At 42.8% G+C, this 14,774-nt stretch overlaps 1 protein-coding gene across 3 annotated transcripts in view; it reads left to right on the top strand.

Moving 5' to 3' along the window:
• Positions 1–13,628, top strand: part of LOC124043640 (mediator of RNA polymerase II transcription subunit 30-like) — a 34,597-nt gene extending 20,969 nt beyond the window's left edge. For all 3 annotated transcript variants that reach the window (XM_046362434.1, XM_046362435.1, XM_046362433.1), the window contains one exon: positions 11,890–13,628. In XM_046362434.1, coding sequence (XP_046218390.1) covers positions 11,890–11,985 — 96 coding nt within the window. In that variant the 3' untranslated portion in view covers positions 11,986–13,628. The remainder of the gene's footprint in view (positions 1–11,889) is intronic.
• The last annotated feature ends 1,146 nt before the right edge of the window (positions 13,629–14,774 follow it).

The following is a 14,774-nucleotide window of genomic DNA, read 5'->3' as shown; positions in this document are numbered from 1 at the left end:
CAATTTGACATTTACTAATTACATTTTTTTCATCAAGAAAGGTTTGAATTCTTGAAATCAAAATGCCACAGAAAACCTTTCCAAGTTGCTGTTTACGCAAATTCTCCTGTAATTATTGGGGTCTGATTTGTCTCCACTTTTGTCCTTGATGTAAAATGTAAAAATAATGATTTTTTTTACCCCCCTTTTCTCCCCAATTTCGTGGTATCCAATTGTTAGTAGTTACTATCTTGTCTCATCGCTCATTGCTCGGGAGAGATGAAGGTCGAAAGCCATGCGTCCTCGAAACACAACCCAACCAAGCCGCGCTGCTTCTTAACACAGCGCGCATCCAACCCGGAAGCCAGCCACACCAATGTGTCGGAAGAAACACTGTGTACCTGGCGACCTGGTCAGCGTGCACAGGAGTCGCTAGTGTGCGATGAGACAAGGATATCCCTACCGGCCAGGACGACGACAGAGGCGCGAACCCAGAGTCTCTGGGGGCACAGCGATGCAGTGTCTCAGACCACTGAGCCAACCGGGAGGCCCCCCCATGTTGAACAATTTAAGCACAGCATTTTGAAACTCGGTTGTGCTGTTTTCAGCATTTCATTGCTGATGTTATCTAGACCACAAGCCACCTTTGATTTAATAGATTTGAGCTTTTAATTTAGTTCTTATTGGGTAATCTAATGGATTTTAGTTGTTTTTGATTCAAGGATGTTCAATTTATCTCGAATTTCTAATTGGTTTTGTGGGATGTTTTTGTATAGATTATCAAAATAACTTTTCCAAATTCCTTCATCTTGTATGGCTAATTCTTGTGGCTTTGTCGTGCTTAAATTGTTCCACATGTCCCAGAACTGATTTTGGTCAATTGCGTTTTCAATTTCATCTAGTGTCTTGTTGGTATAATTCAATTTCTTCCGTTTCAGTGTTTGTTTATACTATTTCAGAATTTCAAAGTATTCATATCGTAGATCTGGGTTGTTTTGCTGCTTATGTTTTTCATTTGACATTTGTCCTTGGCGTTTTCTAATTGTTTTACATTCATTATCAAACCATTTTTTCCGAAACATTTAGTTTTTTTGTTTCTGATGTTGCATTTCTTTGGTTTTCTCAAATTTGGTTTTGATGCTGCTTTTTGAAATATGCAGTTGATGTTTTGAGTAGGCAAATTGACACCATCTTTATTATTTTGGTATTGTGAGTTATTGAACAACTGTATATTTCAGTTCAATGTTTCAATGAATCTCTGCACTGTTTGGAGCCCATCTGTACCATTGGTTTATGTTGTAGGGTTTATTGGGCTGTTTTTTAAAATGAATATTGGCGGTTAATTTCTTCAGAAACACGTGGATCTGACTGTGATCTGACAGTGAATGCACTAATGGAGGAGGGGTCAATGTCAGTGTCTCTCAACTACTTCCTCTCTCTCTCGACTACTTCCTCTTTCTCTCTCGACTACTTCCTCTGTCAACTACTTCCTCTCAACTACTCCCTCTGTCAACTATTCCCCTCTCTCTCAACTATTCCCTTCAATTTACTTTTTTTGGCTTGATGTAACAATGTACATATTGCCAAAGCTTTCTTTGGATATTTACAATATTAAGATAAGAATCAAAATTGACAACAGTAACAACAATAACCAAGGGTCACAATAAGCATACAGTAGAGGACATATGCAGGTTCTCTACCCCTCTCTCTAAACCTCAACCTCTCCCTCTCTCTCAACTACTCCCTCTCTCGCTCAACTACGCTCTACGTCTCTCAACTACTCTACCTCTCTACTACTCCCTCCCTCTCAACCACTGTCTCTCTCTCTCAACTTCTCTCTCTCAACTACTCTCTCTCTCTCTTGAGCCAGCAACCGAAATGCAGTTAATCCCCAACAGCAACTGCTCCCGGGCTCTGATGATATGGCTGTCGGGTTAAATGCGGAAGACACGTTTCAGTTGAATGCATTCGGTTGTACGACTGACTAGGCATCCCCCTTTCTATCTCTCTCTCGCTACATGCATTAGCAGGCTGTTCACAGGAGGTGCACAAACCTCCATGTTATTATCAGGCTCATATGTAGCCCATTAGAGCAGCCAGGGGCTTTTTAATTGGTGAACAGGAGGTCAGAGGGGAAACGCGGTGCATCGCTTGTTGTTGAAGGATCAGAGTGCTGTGTTTGGAATGAGAAGGTTTTCCAGCAGTTTCTAGTGCTATTAATCTTGAGTGAATTCCCCAATTTTATTTTCAATTTTGTTAAACTGTTTAAGGAATTTGTAACCAAGTTGACTGGAGTTTTTTTTCTTCTTCTCAAAGTGGGTTTGGATTCGTTAACTACAACAAGGCTGGCTGAAAGTCTTACTGGTTAGAAAGAGGAAGGACTAGGCGTACAACTGTTTGTCTATCTTGACCTTGGTTACGCCACCAGGTTGACAGGTTCGGCTGCCAGAACACCGTGATTCCCACCTGTTAATAAATGGATCCTGTGAACTTTAGATATGTTGTTGCGAAGAGTAAATCGGGCCAACGACTGGAACCTTCTGGGCCGACAAAAACAAAAAGGGACTCTTTGCCACCACTCTCCCCAAACCCTGTTCTCGTTCCCCTTTACATAAGAGGAGCTAAAATAACATCTCCAGTCGGTTGAGACTTTAAAGTAGAATTACACCGCCTTTTCATCCTCCCAGATTTCCGCCTGCCTCCTTTTTTTCTCTTCACGGTTGCGTATAAGATCTAGCCCAGATGCTGTAAGCCCCTGACAGCTGAGGCAGAGATGAAAGAGCCCGGCTCGTTGGCACTGAGATGGAGAGGGGGGGGGGGGCATTACCGAGCAAATGCCAGCCTAAATCCCCTTACACCTGCGAGCTCTCCAAGCTAACCCTCTACATTTTTACTTTTTAGTCATTTAGCAGATGCTGTTATTGTCATGCAAAAGTCTGTCGGTCTCGCGGTAATTGACACATTTTACATCTCCAGGCCTCCACTCATACTAATCAATTTAATATACACCATCACAATAAATCCATTGTTTATTTTAGACAGGACTAAAGGAGACTGATGATATGAAGAAAATGTATTTCAGAAGAACAGAATATGACTTGGCTTACTGCATGTTATCTGGCTTAGAGCCGTGCCATAGGCTGTAGGCTCGTTTATTTAACAGACAAGATATGCTAATAAGCCACATGCCATTATTTTATAATAAGAAGAATGTAATTTAACTCACTGCTCTTGTGGCTGAATGGAAGGAAGCCCCCACAGCAATGTTCCAACATCTAGTGGAAAGCCTTCCCAGAACAGTGGAGGCTGTTATAGCAGCAGAGAGGTGACCAACTCCATATTAATGCCCATGATTTTGGAATGAGATGATCGATGAGCAAGTGTCCACATACTCTTGTTCATGTTGTGTATGTTCTTTTGCAACTCTGACTCTGCCGTAAGAGGGTTACTCCAGATGGGCAAGTTCCTTCCCTTTTGTTCTTATTGTTTCCCTACTGGATTCTTCTAAACCTATGATCTCTCTCTACTCTTCTCCCAATATCATTCGAAGAGATGATGGGGGGGACTATTAAGTTGTTATCTAATGAGACTGGATGTTTAATTCTCCTCGTAGGCTCTGAATTTTAAAAAACAACTTTGATTTGAAGGCATCATTTGTATCATCGAAAGTCTTCCCTTCCCTCATCTGCTCCCTCATGTCTCCACTGTCCCGCCTATCTACTTTTCTGCCTGATCACTGTGCAAATGCTTTTATTTGAAAGAACTTGTCGTGGGCGCTTGGTATTGAACCCACAACTTTTGGAGTTTCTAGTTTCCTAGCAAAATTCTCAGACCATTTGCACCATCTGAACCCTATATACAAGCGAATCATCTCACAGGCCCCCAATCGCACCAGGGCAGGTTTCTTCTTGTGCTTCTAATTGAATTATTGCTTATCAATTCATGCCCCGGGCACACAACCTACACTCTACCCTCATCAGCCTACTCTGGCTTTGAATCCTAAACACTGCTTTCAAGATGGGATGAACTTTTCAACTCTGGGATTACACATTTTCTGTACTGAAAATACATGTATGCCCCTTTGACTGTAAAGTAACTTAAACGCTGATGTGAGAGTGGATCCCCTGGTTTTAAAGCGAATATTTAACGTATTCCAAAGAACGCATTTGTAGTACAAGTGCTTAGGTCAGACGAAATGGGCCTACTCGCTGTTGTTCTGCGAGTCACGTTATCCAGCACAAAAACAGTTATACATCATATGCAATGGGCTGTGTTTGGCCCCGCCATTTGGTTTTAAAGAGAGGGTGTGAAATGGCAGTTTAGCCTTTGTGGCCCTCATATATAATGACAAAGCAGAGCCCAGTCAATACCGCTACCTGGCGGCAGGTCAAGTGCTGCAGAGGGCCGGGCAGGGTGAAGAAGGAAAAGAAAAGCAGCAGAATCAATGGGAACTGTTCTGCCACAGTCAGCTGACACTGCATGCTTTCCAGCTCAGGGCTGAGGACATATTGAAAGGCGTGGTGTATGCAGAGGATGACAACATGGCCATTGTATTTCTGCCAGTGAGCAGTAGAAGGCGTTATCTTCCCCACCATACCTTGGGCCCTTGTCCTCCTGGGAGGCCCATGTCAGCTAGTGTACACTTGGGCAGTTAAACTTTCTGGCTTTTTTTTTTTAAGGGAGAGTTTATCAATTCAATGAAGGAAATTAACCCTTTACACTCGTGGAAATTGGCCTATATGGATAGGGCAAAGTGTAAATATTTATTAAGGAAGAAATAGTAACCATGGTACCAATGGGCTCCCGAGTGGCGCAGCGGTCTAAGGCACTGCATCTCAGTGCTTGAGGCATCACAACAGACACCCTGTTGCGAATCCAGTCTGTATCATAACCGGCCCTGATTGGGAGTCCCATAGGGCGGCACACAATTGGCCCAGCGTTGTCCGGGTCTGGCCGGTGTAGGCCATCATTGTAAATAGGAATTTGTTCTTAACTGACTTGCCTAGTTAAATAAAGGTGTAAAAAAAAAAAATCCATTATTGCACCATATCAAGCTCTGGAAACACTTAATTGATGACATTCCTTCGATTTTAGGGCACAGCAAACTTTATAAATTCCACTCCATCAATACTGAACCACTGAAATTCAAGCTCACCTTTGGTGTGCATGAAACAAGTATTCTGGACATTTTGATATAGAGGGAGAGGGGGTGGTTTTAATGCGGACCTATACGGGAAGCCAAACAGTAGGAATTCCCTGTTACGCGAAGATAGCTTCCACCCTGTACCCCTGAAATAGAGTCTCCCCATAAGCCAATACAGTCTCACATATGCGGGATTTGTAGTACAGAGTGACAGAGCACCTACCTAGACAATGAGACGAATGGTAATTAGAGATGTGGCCGATCTACCCAGTGTAACTTTACGAACAAATGCACAACGTTCAATCACCCCATCGGGGGCAAGGCCATTAAGATTAAAGGGCGTCATTACTTATTCTCCAACAAATGTGGTATACCTGATCAAGTGTATTTGTGGTCTATGCTGTGTAGGAAAAACTGAGCTCTGAAAACAAGGATAGCAGAATTCAGTAGTAATATCAGGACTCTTGATCAGAGAAGCCCTGTGGCTGCGCATTTCATGGAGGCTCGTCACGACATCAGCTCTCTGACATACATTGGTATCGAACATGTTAAGGCTCCTAGGTGGGGTGCAGATACTAAAAGCAGACCCGCAGTCATGAGTCATGACCACACTAAAATTCCATGTGACCATTGAGTCACGGTAATCTCCTTTTATATACTCTGGACATGCGTCAGTAGTACCCAACTTGCTAACTACGATTAGGGCCGAATGGCCTGGTACTCAGGGTTCTATTGTCCCTCGAACTACTCTGGCATCAATATAAATGCTATCGAAAATCACATCAAACAATTGTAATTCAAACAGTAGACCTATCATACTTTTAAAACTCACCTCACTGTGATGATCAACAGCAGGTTGAAACAGAGTAAAACATGGTTGTTTGTGGATGTTGTTTCAAAGCCTAACAACAAAATGGACAGCGCTTTCTAAGGTGATGATTAATTCAAAACACCTATATGCATATTAGAACTTATGCATATGCATAGCCTTATGAGCCCAAACCTAAGAGAAAATATATATATATTTATCCTACTACTGCATATTATGCATGCCAAAAAAAACATAACTAATTTAAGATGTCTTTGGTACATAATTGGTCTAGCCTATACACCAAAATTAAACATTTGAGTAATCGCCTTTGAGTGTGGACTGTATTATGTTGCATACTGGATGGACTGATTACCTTATGCTACACTCCAAAATCCACGAGTCTGGCAGAGAATGTATAGTCGACGCTGTCGGTTCATTGATTGTGCATGGCGGATTACAGTTAGTTTACAATAAGTGAATTTGTATTTGGTTTTGAATAGCCTAGTATTTTTTTAAAAATATTTTCAGAATGAATTGAGTGACACTTTACCTTCAGCTATACAGAATCTCACCACCATCCATCTCCCATTTTCTGTCCATTATTCTTTTCTTGGGCGCGCAGAAAGGCTCTCAACAGTTTAGTGAAATATCTTTCTTTGCGAAAGCATGTCACTATTGATATTCCCAAACAGCTTTCACTTGGTTTCCCAAGTGAAGCACTGGGTAGCTGCAGGAACAAGGTTTGAGAGCCCATGGCATACAGAGTTTGGGCAGAATATCACCAGTCGGGCAGTGAGAGCGTACTCCTCAAACAGTGGTTGATGTGGGGAGGGAAATAAGTGTTCTTTATATTTATTTATCAGTTGCTCATGTTAAACACAGCTCCGCTATAAAACCGAAGTAGCCTATAAAACAGACTGGCGGGGGAAGCGCACGGCCTCCATTCCATATTTGAATGCACACAGATGACACGTATTTTCCATCCCGGCCCCTGTTCCTGCCCATTTGATGATGGCCATTCTAAATCAAAACTAATTTGACATATTAGTAAAGATTCAATTGAGAATAGTCTGTTGGGTGATAATAGGGTGATTTGATGAGAGAACAGCTGTGCAGCCCGAGACAAGCAACTGAGCTTTTTTGCCACTTATTCAAATGATCAATAGCCTATCGTCGCACCATGCAGCCCATATATGTTTTGATTTCTAAACACATTCTAAGGTGTGTATCATTCACAACTAAAGTCGCCAAATAACTCTACATCTAGCATATAGGACCCGTTTCAAAACCACTTTTACACTCCAACATAGCCACTTCATATGCGCACTCACTCTGAGAAAATATCGAGTTCAATTATATTCTTAGTTTAAAATCAGATCAAATAAATAATGGAACGGGACATGCCGACGGTTTATGGTAGGTGCAGCATAAGAACGAAAAAAAAAGACAAGGGTTTGAGTGAGAGGACTACATGATGTCTCCATGTGGCCACACACCTCTCCAAAGTGTGCACAGTTCTTAAGTAGGCTGCTGTCAACTCCAAAGCACACTTGCTATCAGAAGGCTGCTGGCTTACCACCTCAGTTCAGTTCTTACTGCTTACTGAGGGACCTGCCTAACTCACTACACAATAGACCTCTACAAAAGTCTGTGGTGGCACTAGATAGTCCACGCAGCATAAAGATGAACCTGTAAAGAAAGTGTCATGAGTTCAACTCACGCTTTTTTTTTCATGACCAACCCCTTTCTTGACAATGGCACGCCCACCCAACGGCATGCCCAAAAGAACACCGACGACGACTGAAGATTGTAGCTATGTTTGGTGGAAATGTGATATGGCGTTTGAACGGGTCTTTGACAAGCTCAGAACTGACTCATCCTCGGCTGCCAATGAAAGCGAGGAAGCACTGATAGATTATGGAGGAGGGTGCTCTCGCAGCAATATGAGAACACTCTTCTCCTTTTCTTTCCTCTCTCCTCTCCAACTGCCTAATCCCCTCGCCTCACTCACAGACACTTACACTTGTAATTCCCAGCCAGAGCCAACCGGAGTGAAAGCAGCGATTTTGAATAGCCAGCGACAGGGCGGATTAGCCAAGCGAAATCCAGACTGAAGGCACGTTTTTTTTTTTAGCATGACTCTCTATTCTTGACTTTGGCCGGCAACTTTAAAGCCGTTGGTCAGTTATTGTCAAAATCCGCTCAATTATAAAGCTGCCGGGTTCTGAAAGGGTGGCGGTTGTATTTTTAATTGTAGAAGAAACAGAAAAAGGAGGAATCTCATCTATTGGTATGATATCATAACAAGATTAGTTTTGTCTAATCATTCAAAACCCTGAATGTCTCTAATGGGACAAATTCCAACAACCAATGAACAAAGAAATGTCAATTATGTAAGATAATAGACTCTCTGTACTTTCGGGACTATACCGGACTGTTTGAAAGTAATAGAAATGACAGTGTAGGGGTGGCCGAGATGTTGTTTCCAAAATTTGCTCTTAGAACTCCATCACTCAGCCGAGAGAGAAATCTTTGGCGTATTTGAATGAACCAGAATTTTTACAAGAAGACTGTTTGATCAAAAAGCCTTACGTCTCTCACCCCATTATTGAGGACGGCTCCTTTTGATATAATTTCCAGATGAGGGTTGAAGAGAATCGGATGAAGGGAACGGAGCGAGAGAGAGGAATATCCCCAACGCTTCGGCCTCTACGTTCACTCAGTCCACAGAGTTCTATATGATAAGCCATCGCCGCTCCGATAGCGCTCGCACTTCTTCCAATTGTTCTCCTTTAAAGGTGTGACTAATGACGAAGTCATTCCATTTCAAATCGTCCCTCAGATATGCATATCCCCTTTGTCTGTTTGCTTTTTTTTTTTTTTTACACACTGATTCGACTTGGAGAGGAACCCTTTCAAGTCAGACTAAGAAAGGAGAAGATCACGGAAGCTGTCAAGAGAAAAGTTCTGGGTATTAATGAGTAATGGGTATCATCTTGAAATCACTCTTCTCTCACTCAGCAGATTTGGAAGGACAAAGATAAAGTACATATGAGAGGAGATATGCTGACATGAGTATTGCCGGTGCCCTGGAGCATTCCAACATCTGCCCGTTGCGAAACCGCCTCTCTGTCCTCTGCCCAGGTGTGCCATGAAAGCAGGATCTTCTCGGCAGTTGGCTGTCACTCGTCACGTTCACCTCACAACCCTGGAAACACTTTCACCCCCCCCCCTATAACTATAACAGTAACCTGAGTGCACGTACACTCGTCTGTCAGCTCACTGTAGTGTACTGTATCAAGGTGTGCCTATGCTAGCTCAGGTAGGCCTATTGTCTGTGGAAGGCCTCTACAGACAGCAGCTGAAAACACAATTCTGTGTTTACTTTCATGATTTGTTGACCAGCCACCCTGCTGCGGCTTACACAATGTCAAAAGGAATGAATGTGGATGAAAACGGTCTTGAGTGGCAGGCAAGGAAATGAGAGAGCGCATCCCCAGGATCCCTGAAGTGAGGGAGGGAGTTGGACCCTGTGGTGGAAGGCAGGCTCGGCTGTCAGAGGAGCGGAAGGCATGGCTGTTCACTCTCAGATTTGACCAACCAGTCAGAACCATCACTTTCCATCAGCAGTGGGATCGTTCGTAGACCTGCAGCTCTGAAATATGAGTGTTAAAAACATATTCCACTGTCTTCCGTTTTTCTCCCAACGGAAGACTTTGCTGTGTGAGTCTCATGACTGAACTGAAATTCCAAAGATTTACTGATAAATCTCTCAACTCAGAGGATAAAGAACAGCTTTTATTTAGTCACTGGTGGGGTTAATGAGGTACATCCCATATAGTACAGTACACACTCCTCCCAGTGACTCATAGTGAAAGGCTGGTGGCAAAAGAGAGAGAAGAGCCCCCTACAGACGCACTGGAACTGTTCCAAATGTTCCACTCCGGAATATCTTCCAAGGACAATCAGATAAATAGTTTATATTAAGAGGGGCTGTGTGAAATCGATTGCTGAAGGTGTTATCTGCGCTCGCAAAAAATGGCTGGTAATTAGTCACGGCTAAAGGAGCATTAGAGAGCGCAAAATGGATTTCATCTTAATATACAGTGCCGTGAAAAAGCATTGCCCTCTTTCTGATTTTCTCTATTTTTGCTTATGTTTGATACTGAATGTTATCCGATCTTCAACCAAAACCTAATATTAAATAAAGAGAACCTGAGTTTATAAATAACAAAAAGTTACATAACTTTGTTAATTAAATAAATAACGTAAGTAATTGCCCACTTGCACTCAATTACTGGTTGTGCCATCTTTTAGCTCCAATGACTGCCACCAAATGCTTCCTGTAGTTGTAAATCAGTCTCTCTCATCGCTGTGGAGGAATTTTGGCCAACTCTTGCATGCAGAACTGCTTTAACTCAGCGACATTTGTGGGTTTCGAATCATGAACTGCTCGTTTTAAGTCTTGCCACAACATCTCAATTGGGATTAGGTCTGGACTTTGACTAAGCCATTCCAAAACTTGTTGCTTTTTAACCATTTTCATTTAGACTTTGATTGTATGTTTTGGATCATGACCCAGCTGCGCTTCAGTTTCAGCTCACAGTCGGATTCCCTGACATACTCCAATACAGAGCAGAATGGATTGTTCCTTCTATTAAGGCAATTTGTCCAGTTCCTGTGGCAGTAAAGCATCCCCATATCATCACACTACTACCACCATGCTTGACCGTTGGAATGAGGTTCTTACTGTGAAATGCTGTGTTTTGGTTTTTCACCAGGCATAAATGGACCCATGTTATCCAAAAAGTTATACTTTTGACTCATCTGTCCATAGAACATTCTTCCAAGAGTCTTGATGATCATCCAGGTTAATTCTGTTCTGCATCAGAGAATTCTACAGGAGAATGTCAGACCATCTGTTTGTGAGCTGAAGCGCAGTTGGGTCATGCAGAAAGACAATGATCCAAAACATACAATCAAAGTCTAAATGAAAATGGTTAAAAAGCAAGACATTTTAAGTTTTGGAACGGCCTAGTCAAAGTCCAGACCTAATCCCAATTGAGATGTTGTGGCAAGACTTGAAACGAGCAGTTCCTGCTTCAAAACCCGCAAATGTCGCTGAGGTAAAGCAGTTCTGCATGCAAGAGTGGGCCACAATTCCTCCACAGTGACGTGAGAGACTGATTTACAACGACAGGAAGCATTTGGTTGCAGTCATTGCCGCTAAAGGTGGCACAACCAGTTATTTAGTGTAAGGGGGTAATTACTTTTTCACACAGGGGAATTGGGTGTTGCATAACTTAAAATACAAAAATATGCAAAAAATCACAAAGGGGCAATACTTTTTCATAGCACTGTATTGGCACTGAACTGCAGATACAGTAGCTCCTGAGTGTATCTCTCCGCATGCTATCTTCTGATAGCTAGTCAGACCACTATGGCTAGGTAGACTTCTCCAACGCTGGTGCTAGGGCCTGACTTAAGTCCTATAAGGACACTGTTTGCAGGTGTGCTTTTGGAGCAGCTTAAGCTCTGCCATTATTTGTTTGTGCCTAAACCTCAGCAATAAGGCACTTGAGTAAACCGCAGCTGTTGACTAAGATTGGACTTGTGTATTCAAAGGTAATCTTCAGTCAACTGTCTGAGTGATTGCCTTTGCCCTGTTGGGTTGTGTACTATACCTGTGAGTTAGGGCCAGATGTGTTAGTTTAGAGATTAAACTACTGCAGGGATTGATCATGTCAGCCAATCAACTCTCCTAGTTGAAAAACAAACAGAAAATCCTCCCATGAAAAACGACCGTATGTTCTTTCAGTTGAGGCTCTTGAACCTAATGCCCCTTCCAAAGCTTTTCAAAGGCATCTTATCAACCAACCACCACTGTGTAAATACTTATGTGGCTACGGCTTGTTTGATCGACTCTGACAATGTGATTTCATGTGCTTTATTACAGAAGCTCAAACAGAAGAACCAACAGCTGAAGCAGATAATGGACCAGCTCCGAAACCTCATCTGGGAGATAAACTCCATGCTGGCTGTTAGGAATTGAATGCCAAACACGGCGACACAGAGGGCGTGCATACACACACACACCACCGACTGGAAGATATGGCTATTAACTGGATAAGTGACAGGGTCCCTCTAAGGTGGCACTTAAAAAATACAGGCTTTCACAATATACTACTCTTTCCCACAAGACGAGTTGGGAGAGAAGAAGAGGGGGAAGAAAGCAAAGAAGAATGAAAATAAGTCATGCAATGGGGAAATGCTGATATACACTAACCGGCCAATTTATTAGGCACACCCATTTAGTACTGGGATGAGACTGGTCATCTGCTGCAATAGCCCCATGCATGACAAGGACCAACGAGTTGTGTGTCCTGAGATGCCATTCTGCGCCATTATTTGTTTGTGGCCCACTTGTTAACTTGCATGAGTCTTGCCATTCTGCTTCGACCTCTCTCATCAACGAGCTGTTTTCGCCCACAGGACTGGATGTTTTTTTTATTTGTCGCACCGTTCTCGGTAAACCCTAGACACGGTCATTTGTGAAAATCCCAGGAGAGCGGCCGTTTCTAAGATACTGGATCCGGCGTGCCTGGCACCGACAATCATACCATGCTCAAAGTTGATTAGGTCACTCCTTTTGCCCATTCTAACATTCAATCGCACAGTAATCAAATGCCTCGATGCCCCTCTGCATGCTTTATACAGCAAGCCACGTGACTCACTCTCTTTCGGAGCAATCCATGTGTGTGAACGGGATGTTGTACCTAATACACTGGCCGGTGAGTGTAGTTATCGCCTACAATATTGTTGAGGACTTTCATGGTTGTGGTTTGAAAGACTATAGTCATGGCTTTCAGTAGAATTAAAATCAACTGTTTTTATAATTTTTTAAAACTTTATTTAACCAGTCAAGTCAGTTAAGAACAAATTCTTATTTTCAATGACGGCCTAGGAACAGTGGGTTAACTGCCTGTTCAGGGGCAGAATGACAGATTTGTACCTTGTCAGCTCGGGGGTTTGAACTCACAACCTTCCGGTTACTAGTCCAACTTTCTAACCACTAGGCTACGCTGCCTAGGTATAAATGCAGGACAATATGTAGTCAATCGTACAACATTTTATATATTTAATCTCTATCCCAAAATATGACAAATACTCAAGATTACCCATTTAAAGGGGTTTTGATGTTCTGGGCTTTTTATGATAGGGTCTCGTTAACAATGTCAATGTCTCGTTAACTTTTGTAATTCTATGGCGCTATAAATCCTGCTGTGATTTAGGCCACTGTTTCTTTCTGTTCTATTTTTAGATCTGTGTTCTCACTGCTCACGAGGACCGTCAGATCAGGTCTCTTTGTGGTCTTTTTGGATTGTCCCCAGGCTTTAAAAGTGAAAAAAAAGAAATTACAGCCAGAAACAGTGCCCAGCCAATAAGCGACATAAACAACTTAGTAGAGCCCCGCAGCCACTGGGGCCCCCTGACCCTTTGATTGAATCCTGGTGTTATTATACTGATGATTTGTCAGAACAGAGGGTTTCTTTACGTACACTGCATTCGGAACGTATTGAGACCCCTTCACTTGTTCCACATTTTGTTACAACCTTATTCTAAAATTAATTAAAATGATTTTCCCTTCAATCTACACACAATACCCCATAATGACAAAGCAAAAACAGGTTTAGAAATTTTAGCAATATTACAAAGAAAAAAACAATCACATTCAGACCCTTTACTCAATACTTTGTTGAAGCACCTTTCTGCAGATCCTCTTAAGCTCTGTCAGGTTGGATGGGGAGTGTCACTGCACAGCTATTTTCAGGTCAGATATGTTGGATCGGGTTCAAGTCCGGGCTCTGGCTGGGCCACTCATGGACATTGACTTTTACTGAAGCCACCCCTATGTTGTCTTGGCTGTGTGCTTAGGGTCATTGTCCTGGTGAACATTCGCCCCAGTCTGAGGTCCTGAGCGCTATGGAGCAGGTTTTCATCAAGGATCTCTTTACTTTGCTCCGTTCATCTTTCCCTCGATCCTGACTAGTCTCTCAGTCCCTGCCTCTGAAAAACATCCCACAGCATGATACTGCCACCACCAAGCTTCACCGTATGGATGGTCTTGGCCAAGTGATGAGTGGTGCCTGGTTTCCTCCAGACGTGACACTTGGCATTTAGGCCAAAGAGTTCAATCTTAGTTTCATCAGACCAGAGAATCTTGTTTGTCATGGCACCTAAAGGACTTTCAGACTTCGTGGCAAACTCAAAGCAGGCTGTCATGTGCCTTTTACTGAGCAGTGGCTTCCGCCTACAATAAAGGCCTGATTGGTGGAGTGCTGCAGAGATGGTTGTTTTCCCATCTCCTCAGAGGAACTCTGGAACTCTGTCAGGGTGACCATCGGGTTCTTGGTCACCTCCCTCACCAAGGCCCTCACCAAGGCCCTTCTCCTCCAGTTGCTCAGTTTGGCCAGGCGGCCAGCTCTAGGAAGAGTCTTGGTGGTTCCAAACTTCTAACATTCATGAGTGATGGATGCCACTGTGTTCTTGAGGACCTTCAATTCTAAATACATTTTTTGGTACCCTTCCGCATGTCTGTGCCTCGACACAATCTTGTCTTAGAGCTCTACGGACAATTCCTTCAACCTCATGGCTTGGATTTTGCTCTGACAACAGTGGGACCTTGTATAGACAGGTGTGTGCCTTTCCAAATCATGTCCAATCAATTTAATTTACCGCAGGTGGACTCCAATTACATTGTAGAAACATCTCAAGGATGATCCATGGAAACAGGATGCACCTGAGCTCAATTTCAAGTGTTTTTGTTTTGTCATTATGGGT

The sequence above is a fragment of the Oncorhynchus gorbuscha genome, linkage group LG09 (assembly GCF_021184085.1).
Source record: "Oncorhynchus gorbuscha isolate QuinsamMale2020 ecotype Even-year linkage group LG09, OgorEven_v1.0, whole genome shotgun sequence".
Classification (NCBI taxonomy): Eukaryota; Metazoa; Chordata; class Actinopteri; order Salmoniformes; family Salmonidae; genus Oncorhynchus; species Oncorhynchus gorbuscha.
Note: the sequence above shows the minus strand (reverse complement) of the source record. Positions and strands in the feature narration are given on the sequence as shown.